Here is a 15518-nt window from a genome sequence, read left to right as displayed (position 1 = left end):
AATGAAGCTATATTTTATTCCAGTTCTCTCTAAACTCTTATGATTTGTACTTTGGTGAGGAGGGCTGTATACTGAATAGATATTTTTATAAATGACACCCAAGTCTCTTTCCTGAGTAGTTATTCGTGATACAACTGGCAATGGGATACAGCAGTTTAAAGAATTCCTTCCAGTGTGCACTGCAATGCATTTGCTCATCTACTAACAAGATGCCTAACTTCCACGTCTCATTATGTTCCTTTAATGTTCACCGCTCTTCTAGTTCCGACTAACCTATATAATTTGCATCTTCTGCAGATTTTATCATCTTCCTGTTCATTCCCTTATTTAAATTACTAATTATTACAATCAAACCGCAAACTTAGAATGGGTCCTTGGGGATTATATAAACCCTCCACAGCTAAGACTGCAATCGACTTGTAAGTTAAAAGCCTTTGTTTAGATGCTGCTTAAAATTTTGGCCAGATATACTAAGGAGGTCAAGGAAATGCATCTCTCTTCAATCTTGGAAGATAAAAGTTTGAGTAATGAGTAATTTACATATATATACTCTGACAAGAAATATTCTCCCTCAGAATGAAGCAGATATATTTGAAGAAAATAAGACAGTAACTAAGCAGCTTTTAAAATTATCTTTATCTTATGAACAGTGCTTAGATAACTGAATAAAATGGTATGGAAATCACACAAAAAGCTGTTTTAAAAAATTTGTTTTTACCACTTTTATAATACATATCCCTTTGACCAATTACAACAAAAATATGAAGTGCAAAATATTGCTGTCAATGGTTAAAAACAGTACATTTTAAAAAACAGTTCTGAAAACAGTCAGTGAAACCAATACTACCTCTGACCCTCCCCATGAAAAACCCAAGGTTACAGAATCAAGAAGTTATAATGGAAGAAATAAACATTTCTCAAAGTCACTATGCATCCTGCAGCTGGTAGAACACGGAAAAGCAAACTTTCCAAACAAGGTCACTGAAGGAGGTGGGCAGAATACTTTAAAGCATCTCACTAAACATATATAGGAGGTTTGTGGCAAAGGTGGAAACAGAATTCTGATCTCAAAGACAGATACACATTTTACTGGCAGATATTCTTCTTTACTCTCCTCCTTCCTCCTTGCCCACCCATTAACTGAAGATAATGCTTGCACAATTTGCTTTAAGAACATCAGATAAAAGAACTAGAGATGTTCAAGGAAGCCAGGAAACATTAGGAAACACCCATTTTTTAGGACAAAGCCCACCTAACAAGAGCTCTACAGAAGCAGTTTCTGTTCCCCACACAGAGCTCTGCTGATCTATTTTATCCTATTTTACTTTTTATATTTACACAAACTGAAAAAAATATTAAAAGGGAAAAAAGGCCAAAAAGCCTTATTCTAAAACCCAGTTAAGGTTTTTTCCATTTTCATGTTACTTACAAAACTCAGGAACTGAAAGCAAATAAGTTAAATAGTTAATTGTTAAAGTCTTGCCTTCCTGTGTCAACCATTTTGTATTAGGAATGCTCAATTCCCAGCCTATGGGCCAAATCTGGCCCTTGGTTTTATGTCACCAAGCCCACAGGGCTCCCCCAAGGGTCTAGAAATTTGGTGGTGGTGGAACAGTGGCACTGGTACCTCATTGCCCAATTTCCACACCTATGGGGAGACTTGGGTCCTGCACACTGGATTGGGTGCCTGACCCCAGCACACAGGGCTGAGCAAGGGCAGCAACATGCCCCAGGGCCCAATCCCATCACATGCAGGGCAGGAGGTGATGGTGGTGCTGGGCCACAAACCCAGTGTATGATGTGGGGAGGGCAAGCGCCAGCCCCCCAAGACCCAATCCTGGTATACAAAGCAGGAAAGGAGTGGTTCTGGGCCCCAGGGCCCAAACCTGCCCATAAACTGGCCCTGCACCACTCATCTGGCCCTCAGATTTATAATATTGTACGTAAAGTACATATATTTTATCACAATATAATTATAACATAAAATATCATCTTTTATTATAAAAGCATTAAAAATAAAATAATTTTGAAAAGGAGGCTTTTATATCTAAGTACTATGGACTGATCTTAAAGACAAATCCAACTGGAGGCAGATGACCAAAAAAATTGCATACCTGTCAATTGTTTAACTATTTTGAAGGAATGTTGGAAGATAGCTTTTGTCTACACAGCTATAATACACCAAAAATCTGCCATCATTACATGTGTTGGAATTAAGATTCTTATTTTGCTTTATATGCTGCTTTAATTTTGCTTTATTTGCTTATTTTGCTTTGCATGTTGCTTTATAAGTAAGATGCAGGCTATTTCCATAAATAATACATTAATACGATTTGTAATCAACAATAAGCTGACGACAATCCAAATGCTTGCATTCTTGTTTGATCAAATTTGGCTTTGAAGGCCCTTTTAGCATGACAGGCATAACTGCAGAAAATAATTAATTCTGGGTGTTGATAGTGGTGGTGATGTTCAGGGAGCCTCATTTTCTCTGACAACAACAAAGTGTGTGTGTGTGTGTCATTTTAATCATAGAAAAATGTGAATTTTGGCGAGGGGGAGGGGATATTAAGTCAGAAAATGTGGGATTTTTTAAATCAAGGAAAACCAGGATCCCTGGTGATATTGCTGTTAAAGTATCAAAAATAGTTCCTGTAACCAAAATCCTTCTCTCGTCTGTTCATACGCAGGAGGAAAATTGCTTGTTGTGGGAAAGGGCTGGAATGCTGGAACCAGAAGACCCCACAGCAGTTGGGAGAACTTTGTCAAGTCCTAACATCCCTCCAGGGGAAACCAGGGAGAGCAACAGGATGAAGCGGGAACAAGGACATAGCAGAGTATGACAGTCAAATGGTGACAGGCAAGTGAAGGTGAACTGAAGAAAGGTAAAAGCAGCAAGAATGAATAGGCTAGAGAGATAATAGGCTGAAAGTTCACCTAAAAGGTAAGAACGATGCTGACAGCCTCTACGCAAATCTAGCGAAGCAGGTGAGCTGCTGCCCAACTTTTCATTTACTGATTTTCTCCTCTAAATTTTCAAGGAGTCAATTCTTGCCTGCAAGGCAGACATCAGTCCTGATGAAGGCTTAATGAGAATCAGGGTATTCCAGGACTTGCAAGTATTGTGGTTGTGACCGCAGCTTCCAAAAACTGAAGACATGTGACTATCAACCCCATTTTTATATATAAAAAGGAAAAACAGAAACAGCAGAATAAATTAGTAACTTGCTTAGGAACCTTAGTCAATGAATGAAGCCTAAACTCCTATGGTAGGGAACAGGCATAAAAATCACTTTTACAATGTCTACATTTTTTAATTGATGAAACTTTTCACCTTAAAAATAAACAAAACTATGTGTGTACTGAAAAGGTCCAAAATTGCTATATAAAGAGTATATAGCAATTGGCATCCCAGAAAAACTGACCTCAATTTTGTCAATAGCTCAAATGGGCTGACACAAGCATGGGGTCATCCTGTAGATTTATGGAGCTGGCTTCTCTGCTTACAAGCAGAGGGAACATTGGAAAATACAAGCGTTTACTCAGTTTTTGAGAAACATAAAACACTTGGAGTTCAGACTTAGGAGAGGCTACCACGTTGCTCAGAAATAAGATCGTCACCAAGGAAAAAGACTAATGTATAAGGTAAGCTCTTGAAAAGTCAGTCATGATTACTTTTTGCTTGAAAGTAAAGACTGAGGCAATTAAACAGAAAGAGATTTGAACAGGAAAATGAGAACTAATTAGGAGCTGAAGAAGTCAAACAGCTGTTTCAAGCAATACTGTTTCAAATGTTAATATAAATGGATCAGTTATCTTGCCTTTCTGCTTTATTTAAAAGTTTTTGGGTGGTATGACTGGCATTGACGGAGAAGTGAGGGAGGGCTGGACTTGGATGCTTCCATGTTGGTTACAGAGGGTTATGATGATATTTAAGAGCTTGCAAAAAACACAAACAGGGTTATCAAGAAAGCGAAAGCAAAGTGAAGAATGGGAGAGATGAAACGCATAGAACTAGGAACAAAATGGCAGAGAAACAATTATAATTGAACAAAATACATTTCCTATTGCACAGTGGGAAAGGTTTTACCTCAGGGCAAAAGGTGTTAGGGAAAAGGTTAAGCAAGCTAAAGTGAACGTGCTAATGGAGAAGACATTTTTGCAATGTGGCAAGAGGGATTAGAAGTTGCAGTAACACATACCAAAAACAGGATACTCCAGGTCATGCTAACACTATTACATCTGCTATATTTTGGTTTCCTATTGCATAGACTAACAAACAAGTTCAAGTGACAGCTGCCTAACCTTCCTTTGCCCAGGTCTGAAGCACTGCACCTCCCTGCTGAAAACAGCAACAAGACAAACTGATTTCAAGTAGCAGCAGTTACTTGAAGCCTTACGACTCAGACTGAGCACTAATTTAAAACACATACCTTTCTTCTGTGCACTCCTGTTTCTCAGTTCCATCAATTTCTATTTCTATCAGCTCCTCTGTATCTCTTTTAGTCATGGCTAAAACGCTTCAACTACAGACCTGAAATAGAGAAATTGTAGAAGAAATTTCATGAAATATAAACAATTAATATTTGAACACTAGTTTCCCAACAACATGAATTTTTGCAATAAAGTACGTAACTTAAAAAATGTTTCCATTGGAGATCCAACTTACACAATCAGAATAGTGGGAGGGTAACGTGGAAACTATACAGTATCTACTAATACTTGTTTATTAATAAGTTGGTGGATGGTTTTAGTAAATTCAGGAATGTAAATAGATGCTTATGCACAGACTAAACAACCTGAGGCAACTTCTATTGTATTTATTTGAATGTTTCCATCTTTGTTGGATGCTGTATGAAGCAGTCATGTTCACCCATCATAGGCTGGTAACATTTATATTCTAGATTGTTGTTTTTAAACATTTTAGGTTTTTTGTCTAATATTTGCCATGGGCTGCTTTTCAGAGGAATGTGAAAAAAGTATTAACTATACACTTTTAAGCTTTACATCAATACATAAATTGCATTGACTGTATTTCCATTATTATCCCACTTTAATACTGTGGTTTCTTATAAGGGAATTGGTTTACCATTCATTCATGAAACACCTAATGGCCACAGGATTTTTCATGTGTAATTCTTACTGCTTCCTAACTTTAATAATCCATATGTACACTAAAATTATTTTTGTACTGCCACCTAACGGGCATCTTCTCATCCCTCTTTCCCACTCCCTCTTAAGTACATCGTTCAAGGCCCAGAAGACACTACTCAAGTCTATTTGAAATTATCCTTCAAGGGTAGAGTGCATTTGAGTAGCAGCAACTCAAAGAACACAGTGAATTATGGGCTTCCAAAACTGAAGTTTTAAGTATATCAAGATCATTTCCACAGCTTTGTTTATTCTCAGGAGCACTGCAAATGTGTATCATATCTATAAAGCACCCTGAAACAACAAAGGTATCTTCATTTTGGGTCCATGCAGAACCTGCAGAATTCAAGAGCCTGCCTGGAAAACAGCATTTCTTCTGGCAAGTACGTTAGACCTGTGCTCATCGCAGACATGCCACAGTCTTTTGGCTCCTTGGCTCCATGTTCAGATTCTGTTTGACCTGTAAATGCCCACCACTGACTTAGCTTCCACAAGACTGTGACCACAAGCTATTCCACAGTTGTGGATAGCAGAAATACCCAATACATTTCAGCAGGGCCCCCCAAAAGAAGGCTGCTTAGCAGGCTGTTCTTCAGCAGGGCCCCAGGCCTGGGGAACTTTTCATAGCCCCAGTTTTCCAACCAGCAGCAGCTCATTAGTTAACTTTTAGGCTTAGCCCTACTTCCCCAAAGCAAAACAGACATGGCAAAGGGCAGGTAGTAAGTGATCAACAGCCAGCTGCTGAGTATTCCACACCTTAAGTTGAGGCGACTGATGCATTACTGTGAACAGGTAGTCTGTCTGTATTACTAACTGCATTTTAAAGAGGGACTTCCAGAACCAGGGTGGAAGCTCTTCTCGGCTTCCCACAGAAAAAATGGGACACGTTTGTGTGCGTTTACACAGCCCCCAAGGCAAAGGAGATCCTAGGTGCTGGAGGCGCATTGGGAATGCAGATGTTAGGACCGGATGAGTATCTGGAGAATACCCCTAATGTTTCTAGGGCTGTGAGCATGGAGCAAAGCAGTAGTGTCTCAGTAGAAGGAGATGACAGGATAAGGAGCAACCATCTCCAGTTGCAGCAAGGGAAGTTTAGGTTGAATATTAGGAAAAACTCTCTCACTAGGGAAGTGGTGAAGCACTAGAATGAGTTACTCAGAGATAATGGACTCTCCATTGGTGGTTCTTGGTTAGACAAAACCTGGGCCGGAATGATCTAGCTGGGGATGGTCCTGCTTGGAGCAGGGAGCTGCCTGATGACCTCCTGAGGTCCCTTCCAGCCCTCATTATCTATGCTCTTTCCCCCCCGTGGCTCAGGGCTACTCCCTACCCCAGAGGTGCAGGGAGAATTCTGTGTGCAGGGTTACTTTGACCAAGGCTGCTCCTGCCTCTGGAGAACAGGAGACCCCTTCCAGGCTTCTCTAGGGCTACAAACGAGGAGCACTGAAGGGCCGGGTCCAGCCACCGCCTCTAGCTGACAGCTCTGCAGACAGGCGCAGCCCCAAGCGCCTTCCGCTTCCTTCCACTTTCCTCCTTTCGGCCCCCCTGTGCGTGTGGCTGCTTCGCTCAGCCCCGGCTCGGGCGGGCCAGCTGGCACCCGGTCCCCGAGCGCGGCAGCACCGCGGGCACCACCAGCGTTTCGCGCCCTCTGAGGCGCGGTCGCCACCGCCGCCGCCGGCTGCCCTCCCCCGGGCGGGACGCAGCTGTGCCCAGGCCCGGGAGCAGGTAGCGGGCGGGGGGGCCGCGGCCATGGGGCGGCGCGGCGCGGCGCGGCGGGCGGAGCGCGGCGGCGGCGACAGCGGCGCAGGCCCCAGGCGCCCCCAGCCCCGCCGTTTGAACTCGAAACGGAAATGAGCCGCGCGGCGCCGGGACAAACGGAAACAAAACACGAGGCGCCGCGCGGGCCCGGCCCCCCCCGCCGCCGCCGCCGCCGCCGCCGCCACCACCCCGCACTCACACTCACCGCCGCCCCACGGCGGGGCCCGCGCCTCTGCCCCGCACCGGGGCCTCGCGTCGCCTCGCGGGGGTCGCGCCCAGGGGGCCGGAACACTCGGGGCTGAGCAGTGAGGCCTGCGCGGCGACCCGGGCAAGGAGGGAGGGAGGGAGCGCGGCCACAGGCGCCCCCCCGACGCGCAGGTGCTAGGACTACAAGTCCCAGCATGCCCTGCGCGCGCCGACCCCACCAATCCGCGGTCGACGGGGGCGGGGCTTCGCCCCTCACGGCACTTCCCGGCCCTGCCTTGGGACCTGGAAGTCTCTATCGCACTTCCGGTGGCCCAGTCTGAGGGCGTGCGAGCGGCAGTGGCAGCGGCAGTCCCTGGCTTCCTTCTCGCCAGCGGTCGTGGGCTCTGGGTCAGCCGCGCCGGAGAGTGGGGGAGGGGTGGCATGGTGTGGTAGAGGGTTCCCGTCGTGCCTTGCGTACGGGCGCTACCCGGCGTGCCGCGCGGGGGGGGGCGGGGCCAGGGCTGTTTGACACTCGCCCAAGGTGACTTGGGGCCGGGAGCGCTGAGGTCCGCGCGTGGCCCCGGCGCATTGTAGGCTGCGCCGTCTCGGGGCCGCCCCCTCTAAGTAGCCCCGGGGCGAAAAGTGGTGGTTGCCCCTTGTGGGGGTTACGACCGTTAAGGCGGTTACGACTGTTAAAAAAGAGTGAGCGGATCGTTCGCAGCGTTGAAGGGGCTGGGGGGCCTCCTGGCCTGGGGGAGGTCACCTTGGCTGGGAGTGTCTGGCCTGGCCGGCTGCTGAGAAGTACTGAGCCCTAGTGTCACGGTGCCTTTGGAAGCCAGGGTGTGTTTTGCTCTTTAGTTTGGGGAATTCAGCCCTCTGTCTTCCCCTGGCCCATAGGAGCTTGGTCTGTCCTCTTGTGCACAGAGCCATGTGAGAGGAGCACAGCAAAAAGCACAAGAGGTGCTTGTCATGCGTGCAGTGAGGCTGAGAATCTTCCCCTGTTCTTTCCCCTTATGTGAACTCAAGTAGAAAAAGGAAAGAGTTGGTGAAAGAGCCTCCTTGTTACGTTCTGCTCATTTTTCAGGGTCACCATGGTTCTCCAGCGGATCTTCAGGTTTTCTTCCCTCTTCCGTCTTGCCAGCGCCTTGCACTTGCGAAGGAACATTGGGCTTTCCGCCATTGCATTTAACAAGGCAAAGGAGCTGGATCCGGTTCAGAAGCTCTTTGTGGACAAGATTAGAGAATACAGTGCAAAGCGCCAGTAAGTAAATGGCAGTAATTTTGCCACAAACAAAACCCTCTTGATATGAGGTAAAGGGAATGGTAAAGAGAAGGGTGTAACAAATGTCAAAATGGGTTTGCTCTCATTAATGGGCATGATTAGGAGTACAGAACTCACTAGCTAGAATGGGTGGGAGTTTTGAAATGCCTCTTTGGGTGGAAAATAATTGACTTTGTGTGATCAGTTTTAAAAGTTCAAAATTTCAGCCAATGTTGAATAGTCATCTTTTTTAGAGCAAGGACTTGGTTTCGGACCTTCCAAACTTTTATTATTTAGTGCCCTCACTTTTGAGACTGGCTAACTATTCCTGTGTGGGTCTCTTCATCTCTTTTCTGTTTGGAGCTGTTCTGCAATACAAAAATCAATGGATGTTCCTTGTGTTGCAAGGAGAGACTGAGTATAACCTGATTGAGCATTTAATCTCAGATGGAAGAGACCCAGGGTAATGCCCAACCGTTGGGCAGACCTAAGACATTCTTCTTAACTTGTTAGACTGTCTCACATTTGTTTGCAAAGTACCCTTATTTTTGTTTTGATGTGGAATAAAAACAAGATTTTGTAAAGATTGAATTTTTGCTTTTCTGATAACCTTATTGTTAGCATCACTGTGGGAAGTATGTGGGTCTTCCATTCTTGAAGCCCAAGTGATATTTTTTTAAAAAAAGCTTTTGCTAAGCAACTTGAATGATGCATAAAGGAATGATAATAATGCATTTGGTTGTAGTTTCCATTTCAGGATTAATTTAGAGAAATTAAGTTCCCTTAATTTGGTTTTTAACAGTCCACATATTTCTAGATTTATTTGACATCTCTTACTGCTTTATGGAGCCATACTTGAGAATTGAATCAGAAAATCAGGGTGGGAAGGGATGTCAAGAGGTCATCTAGTCCAATACCCTGCTCAAAACGGGACCATCCCTAACTAGATCATCCCCGTCAAAGCTTTGTCTAGCTGGGTCTTAAAAACCTCCAAGGATGGAGCTTCTGCTACCTCTCTGGCTAACCTGTTCCAGTGTTTTACTACCCTCCTAGTGAGAAAATTCTTCCTAATATTTAACCTAAATTTCCCTTGCTGCAACTTGAGATCATTGCTCCTTCTGCCATCTGCCACCACTGAGAACAGTTCAGCTTCATCTTCTTTTGAACCCCACTTCAGATAGTTGAAGGCTGCAGTTAAATCCCCTCTGTCATCTCTTCTCCAGACTAAATAAGCCCAGTTCCCTCAGTCTTTCCTCATAAGTCATGTGCCCCAGCCCCTCCATCATTTTTGTTGCTCTCTGTTGGACTCTATCTGATTTGCCCACATCCTTTCTGTGGTGGGGTGCCTAAAACTGAACACAGTACTCCAAATGTGGCCTCACTAGTGCTGACTGGAGGGGAATAATCACTTTCCTGGACCTACTGGCAACACACCTGCTAGCCTAGGATGCCATTAGCTTTCTTGGCAACAAGGGCACACTGCTGGCTGATTCAGTTTGTCAGCTGTAACTTCCAGGTCCTCTTCTGCAGAGCTGCTGCCCAGCCAGTCAGCTCCCATCCTGTACCAGTACATGGGATTGTTCCATCCATAGGGCTCATAAGCTTGCTTAAGCGTGCATCAATAGATAACTGGGACCGCTACAGGTGCCTAAAATATTTTATTTGCTGACTGGACCTTATAGACAAATTTAAAAAATATTTTTGGTAAAAATTTCAAATAACATGTATCTTCATGCCGAACAATTAGGATTTATAACTTTGTTTGATGCTTAAATATATAAACAGCTTTTTCACTTTCAAAAGTATCGAACAAAAATATAAATCCAAGTACCTTAACTGGATTGATCTTATTTTTGAGATGTAGCTGAAACATGGGATTTTCAAACTGGCAGACAAGTTAATTTCAAAGTGCACTTTTGTAATTTAATGTTCATGAAGCTGCATGTGGGTGGTAGTAAACCTAAGTAGCCTATGGGGTGGTTATATCCTAGGAAATGTGTTCTTACTTATGGAAGTTACTTGTGTTTTAGGTTTTTCTTCACCTTATTCCACTTAACATTTCTGTTTCTGCTAGAGACTGGAGCCTTATTTTAGCAAATTACCACTTCAAGAATAGTATCATCTTGTTTTTAACTCTCAAGTCTTGAAGGAATTGGGATTATTCAGAGCACTAACCCCCATGTCTCTCTCTTCACAGCTACTTGGGAAGTGAGAGTGTTAGCAGTCCAGAAATTGCAGTCCAATCTATAGAAGCAGAACAGTGTCTAATACTCTCATTGTATGATTGTTTCATTCAGCTCTAAGCTTAATGTAGAGCACACCAGAAGGCAACATCTCTTGATTTTTTTATTTTTTTTTAAACATTTGAACTGCTTTCTCTAGTTGGGTGTGGCAGCCTCCTATTTGCATAGAATAATGTGTTTAAAAGGGAAGATTTTAGTGTGAAATGTTTAGAATAAAGAGTTTGATCAGAAATGTTGTAATTTTAGGAAAGCAGGGGGTCCGGTTGATGTGAGCCCTGAATATCAGAAAGACATGAATGAAGAAATAATGAAACTTCAGCGGTTATACGGTGGGGGAGACCTAACCAAATTTCCAGATTTTAAATTTGAGGGTGAGTCTACAGTTTTATGCACCAATTCTACTTTCATAAGCATGCAGGTGAGAAACACAGTAGTGGGATGGAGACCTTTTTTATTTCTTTTTAAAGTGGTCTACTGTGAATCAAACGTGTACTTGAGTGATTGCAAAAGTAAATTTTTAGTCTTGCTGTTTATTAGCTTCAGTCTCATTTCTAGTAGTCTTTTGCAAGGAATTGTAATAAATGGTAGTTGTGTCAAAACTCAGCCAAAAAAGTTAATGACTGGAATGACAATGGAGTTTAAAGGACACTTGTTTTGAGTTGATGTTATTCCACACATAGATTAAGAGAACTGGTAAGGCAGTATGAAGAAGCTTATTTTTCTTTTTAGTACTTTATTTGCAAAGTTAAGACTTTCTGTTCAGCTGCTTTTGGCTTCCACTTATGCTTTTCACAATATTAATTTCACTTGCACCTGGAACAGTTGGCACAAGAATTCTCTAAATAGTCATTTCAGCCAGTCCCCTATTTTTTCCTCCTTGGTGTCAGCAGATAAGAGACAAACTTGTAATTCACATGAGTAAATTGACAAGACAGTCTCTCCTCCCTTCCTCCCTGTGAAGTAAAAGCACAGTCTTGCAACCTTTCCTTTGCTTTTACTGTTTAGTGAAGAGAAGATAAGGCTGCAGGTTAATAATTTGCAGAACCTCTCTGTAAAAAACTTAAGCAGCACAGGCTAGGAAACTGTCACCTTACCAAAATTAAAGCAATAGTCAAGATGCTACTAATTGTTAAAAGATAAAGGAGGGAGAGATTTGTTTTTACTACTTTCTTTTTCCATTTTTGTATTCCAAAAGTGTAGTTTGTCTGTTTCACAGGTTAAGGAGACCTTTTATTATGACAGGTAGGTGTGAATGAAGACAGGCTTCTATGTCTTTAAATTGCTTGGCTTGGATTTTGAAGAGACCAAAATTTTGAAGCATTCTCCAAAATCCAGAAGTATCAAGCTACCTCTTCTTCTCTAGCTTACATTTCCTAAAAACTGCTGTTTGTCTACCCTATACAGCAATACTGATTTATCCTTTTTTACCAAGAAAACAGTGGTTTTGGCCAAATCCCATAATGACACAGTTAAATTAGTGACTAGAATCCAGCCTTTTCTGAAGTCTTACGGTTTAGTTGAGAGCCAAATGCCCTCTAGGATTCAGATCCTTGTTTGACTGGGGTCAGAGTGAGCACACATCTGAACATCTGCGGCTTTGAATTCTTGGACACGAAATGAACAGTTTTCCAGTTTACCGCAGGTTTGTTTATGTTCAAGTTTCATGACCATATACTGATAGATTTTGTTTGCCTCTAACATCTGTGAGTGCCTGAAGCCATACTTGCCTAATCTATCATTTCCAAGACCAGAACTAAGCCTTAGTCCAGTGCATAAGTGAAAGTTATTTTGCTAGAGACAAACACACATTCTTAATGTGGAAAGTGGTATATAGCTTTTGTTTGCACAGAACTATTATTAAACAACCTTGGGATCCATCTAGTTGGGCACATATCTGTTCATGAGTCCATTTCTAAAGCTAAAGACTCGGTTTGAAACCTTTGTCAGGAACACTGCAACTGCAGCTTATCACAAAGCTATTTTAAATCATGGTGGGTGGTGAAGTTGTCTTACATCTGACATGCTGGCTGTCTCTCATTTTCCACTCCGTGTGGCTGCTATGACCATTTATACTTCAGGTTAGGGTTCCCTTTGCCTGAAAGCTACTTTTGTTTTTTAGCTACTTTTCAGCTAATATTGCTTTGGGTGGATCTAAAAGACTAAGTAAAAATCTGATAAAGACTAGAACTAGCAACTTCTTAGGTACATGAGGTTACAGTGCTGTGAGTTGCCATTTTCTAGATGTTACATGTTCGATCTATGAAGGAAAATAACTCTTACCTGCTGCTACTTTTTTTAGTACAGACCAAACTGAATATATCTATCTTGTCCAACTGTCAGGATTGGTCTTTCTGCAGACATTACACAACATGATGCCTGTCGCATATGATTAGTGTGCCCCACCTCTTCACCATGAGGTGAAGCCAGACTAGATTGTCACAAGTCCTGGGGTGCTCCAAAAATATATATGCAGACAAGGCAGAGGACAAACACCCAGTTCCAATCATGAGTGTGTGTGTGTGTGGGGGGGAGGGGTAGTTAGTATATAAATCCTTTGTGCAGGGGTTTCTGGAGTTAACTCAGCACTGCTTAGTACATGTGTGTATGGGATCACTATGTCTTGAAATACTGTTGACTTTGGTAGGGTCCAACCCAATGAACTGTGGTAAATTGGAAACCTTTAGCTTTAGATTAATATCACACGTAGTTTGTACTGCTTGTAAGTAGGTGCCAAAGTGCTGCTCAAGTGTGTGTTTATGGAACACCTGTTCTAAAACTTGCAGCAGCTTCCAAATAGGTCATTTCTGGATAAATTAAGTAAATGAGTACTATGTTACCTATGTGGAAATGGTTACAGCCATTTTTAATTTCAGGGTTATTGTTTTCAAATTTGTTCCTGCTGTGTGTTTGGGGTCCTCTTAGAATCAAGGGCTGTCTTCTATTTGTGTAAATACGGAAGCTATCAGGAAACTCTTATTTTGACTGCAACAGTTTGTCTACCAAGAACTCTTCAAATACAAACATAAGTGCAGAAAAATGAGGCATATAGCTGTAGTGTTGGGAAAGGTCAGGTGTGTTCAGGTCCCCTCCCTACCCCCTTTCCCCATAATCCTTTCATTTTCTTTAAGAGACTGAAAGAGCTTCAAAACTCTTTGAGGATTTAACCATATACCATAATGGTTTAATGGATTTAACCATTAAAGTAAAATACTTCTCTCCTTTAAAGTAGATTAGAGTTTAAAATTAGCCTTTCCATATCTGTATACATGTGGCAGTTTGTTTTTTTAAGGTAACTTGGGCTAGAGAAAACTGGTATATGTTCTCATTTCATTAATGTTTTCTCAACAGCATTCTGACCAAGGATCTTTACAGTAATTAGACAAACAGTTAAATGTCTCCTTCCTGATGTATGTAATGACTAACTTGGGAAAATGCTGCACACATTACAATTACTTGTTTGCTAAATGTCCCTCTGTACTGTTTCAGCCCTTGATTACAAATAGCTGTTATATGTAGTTACCTGCTAATAACTTTTTTGTACATGTGTCCTAATAATAGGGATGTGTGGCTCTGAATAGTATTTGGAGTTTGAATAACCTGAAAATAATATGACTTTTTCTTTTCTCCTTTTAGAACCCAACTTGGAAGCAACTCAGAAGTGATCTTGGAAGTCTGGGTTTTCCAAGCAGCAGTGTTTTCTCATGGAGCTGTTGTTGGATAGGCTGGCAGTTGTAACTGAATAAATGTTGTGGTTCACTTTCACATGCTTGTACTTTACGAACTGTGGTATAGATTCTAAACTCAACATAACATATTTCTATTCTTGCAAATAGCCATATTCAGTAAAACCCTCCCTTGGAGGTCAAAAATGCTAAAATGCACTTGGAAGTCTCATCTTTTGTTTAAGATTACATTAATTCTTAAACTTACAAAGAGGAATACAAAAAATAGCTTTGTCTTTAAAGCTGTCAGCATATGCCCTTACATATGGATCAACTATCAGTGATAAACCTCAGAAAACATGTAAGGAAAGCACTCCTATGTCCATGTGGCTGTTCCATGCTATATTACTGCAGTAGTGAAGGTCTAAAGACTTCTGTGAACTTAAATGGAAGATTCTGTGCAACTGCACATGAATTGAACTGATTTAGACAAATTGGTACATTGGCCTCTTCTGCAGGCTGCCATCTTCTTTGGAATTTGAATCTAAACTTTCTAGCTCTTACTGTTTTAGAAAAGCCCATTATCACATCAAGCTTAAGCTACTTGTATCTGCTCAGAAACATGGAGTGTGGGGGAGGAGGAACTGACTGACTGCATGGCACTGTTGGCCTCTTACTAGATTGCTGTTGAATCTAACTACTGAACTGTTATAAGCCTTGGTTTGAGTCAGGGTGTAGGTCTCTTTCACCACCAACCCCCCTTCTCTCCTCCCAACAGCTGGGGTTTGGACTGTCTCTAGGTCTGAACAGTTCTTATTCCTACACTGTACTTCCTCTACTGCTTTAATAAACCCGTCCTCAGAATCTTGCCAAGCCTTTGTAAGCCTCTTAAAGATGTAGATGAGAGATGTGAGCAAACAGGCCTTATACATGGATCAACTATTAGCAATTTAATGCTAATCCTCTTGGCAGATGAGAATGTTGTATACAAGTAGCTTGTTTTCCAGTGCCCTTGGGAATTCTTAGAGAAGGTAGTTAACTAGGTTAGTCTTGTTAGAATAGAGAGGCTTTGGTTACCAGTATGGTTCACAGAGGCATGAGCTTTCATAGGCAACAGCCTTATTTAGATGCTGTAAACAGGCTGTTGCCTATGAAAGCTATGAACCAGTTAATCTCTAAGAAACCACCCTGTTCTGCCTTCTGCTTGGAAGTCCCCAGGAAAAGCAGGGTGACCTCCACTTTACTAGATTCCTGGTA

General features: G+C 42.4%; 2 protein-coding genes across 11 annotated transcripts in view; one reads left to right on the top strand and one right to left on the bottom strand.

The window, feature by feature from the left end:
* The window catches only part of GABPA (GA binding protein transcription factor subunit alpha), a 43178-nt gene extending 35925 nt beyond the window's left edge, over positions 1 to 7253 (bottom strand). For 3 of the 5 annotated variants that reach the window (XM_090060263.1, XM_090060296.1, XM_090060286.1), the window contains exons 1-2: positions 7115 to 7253; positions 4434 to 4534 (exon numbers count right to left, since the gene is read on the bottom strand). In XM_090060263.1, coding sequence (XP_089916389.1) covers positions 4434 to 4510 — 77 coding nt within the window. In that variant the 5' untranslated portion in view covers positions 4511 to 4534; positions 7115 to 7253. Of the gene's footprint in view, positions 1 to 4433; positions 4535 to 6481; positions 6507 to 7108 lie in introns of those variants that run through there. The other 2 variants (XM_090060269.1, XM_090060277.1) reach the window with 2 other exon arrangements.
* Positions 6722 to 14361, top strand: ATP5PF (ATP synthase peripheral stalk subunit F6). 6 transcript variants are annotated; one of them, XM_090060336.1, is made up of 4 exons: positions 6722 to 6876; positions 8180 to 8356; positions 10846 to 10970; positions 14233 to 14361. In XM_090060336.1, the coding sequence occupies exons 2-4, from the start codon at positions 8187 to 8189 to the stop codon at positions 14259 to 14261; spliced, it is 324 nt and encodes a 107-aa protein (XP_089916462.1). In that variant the 5' UTR covers positions 6722 to 6876; positions 8180 to 8186; the 3' UTR covers positions 14262 to 14361. The 6 variants fall into 6 exon arrangements, with proteins under 6 accessions (XP_089916462.1, XP_089916480.1, XP_089916447.1 ...); XM_090060354.1 differs by lacking the exon at positions 6722 to 6876 and adding an exon at positions 7091 to 7214; XM_090060321.1 differs by lacking the exon at positions 6722 to 6876 and adding an exon at positions 7361 to 7503.
* Positions 14362 to 15518: the final 1157 nt, after the last annotated feature.

This window comes from Crocodylus siamensis, chromosome 1 (assembly GCF_052110815.1).
Source record: "Crocodylus siamensis isolate JL-2025a chromosome 1, ASM5211081v1, whole genome shotgun sequence".
Lineage (NCBI taxonomy): Eukaryota > Metazoa > Chordata > Crocodylia > Crocodylidae > Crocodylus > Crocodylus siamensis.
Note: the sequence above shows the minus strand (reverse complement) of the source record. Positions and strands in the feature narration are given on the sequence as shown.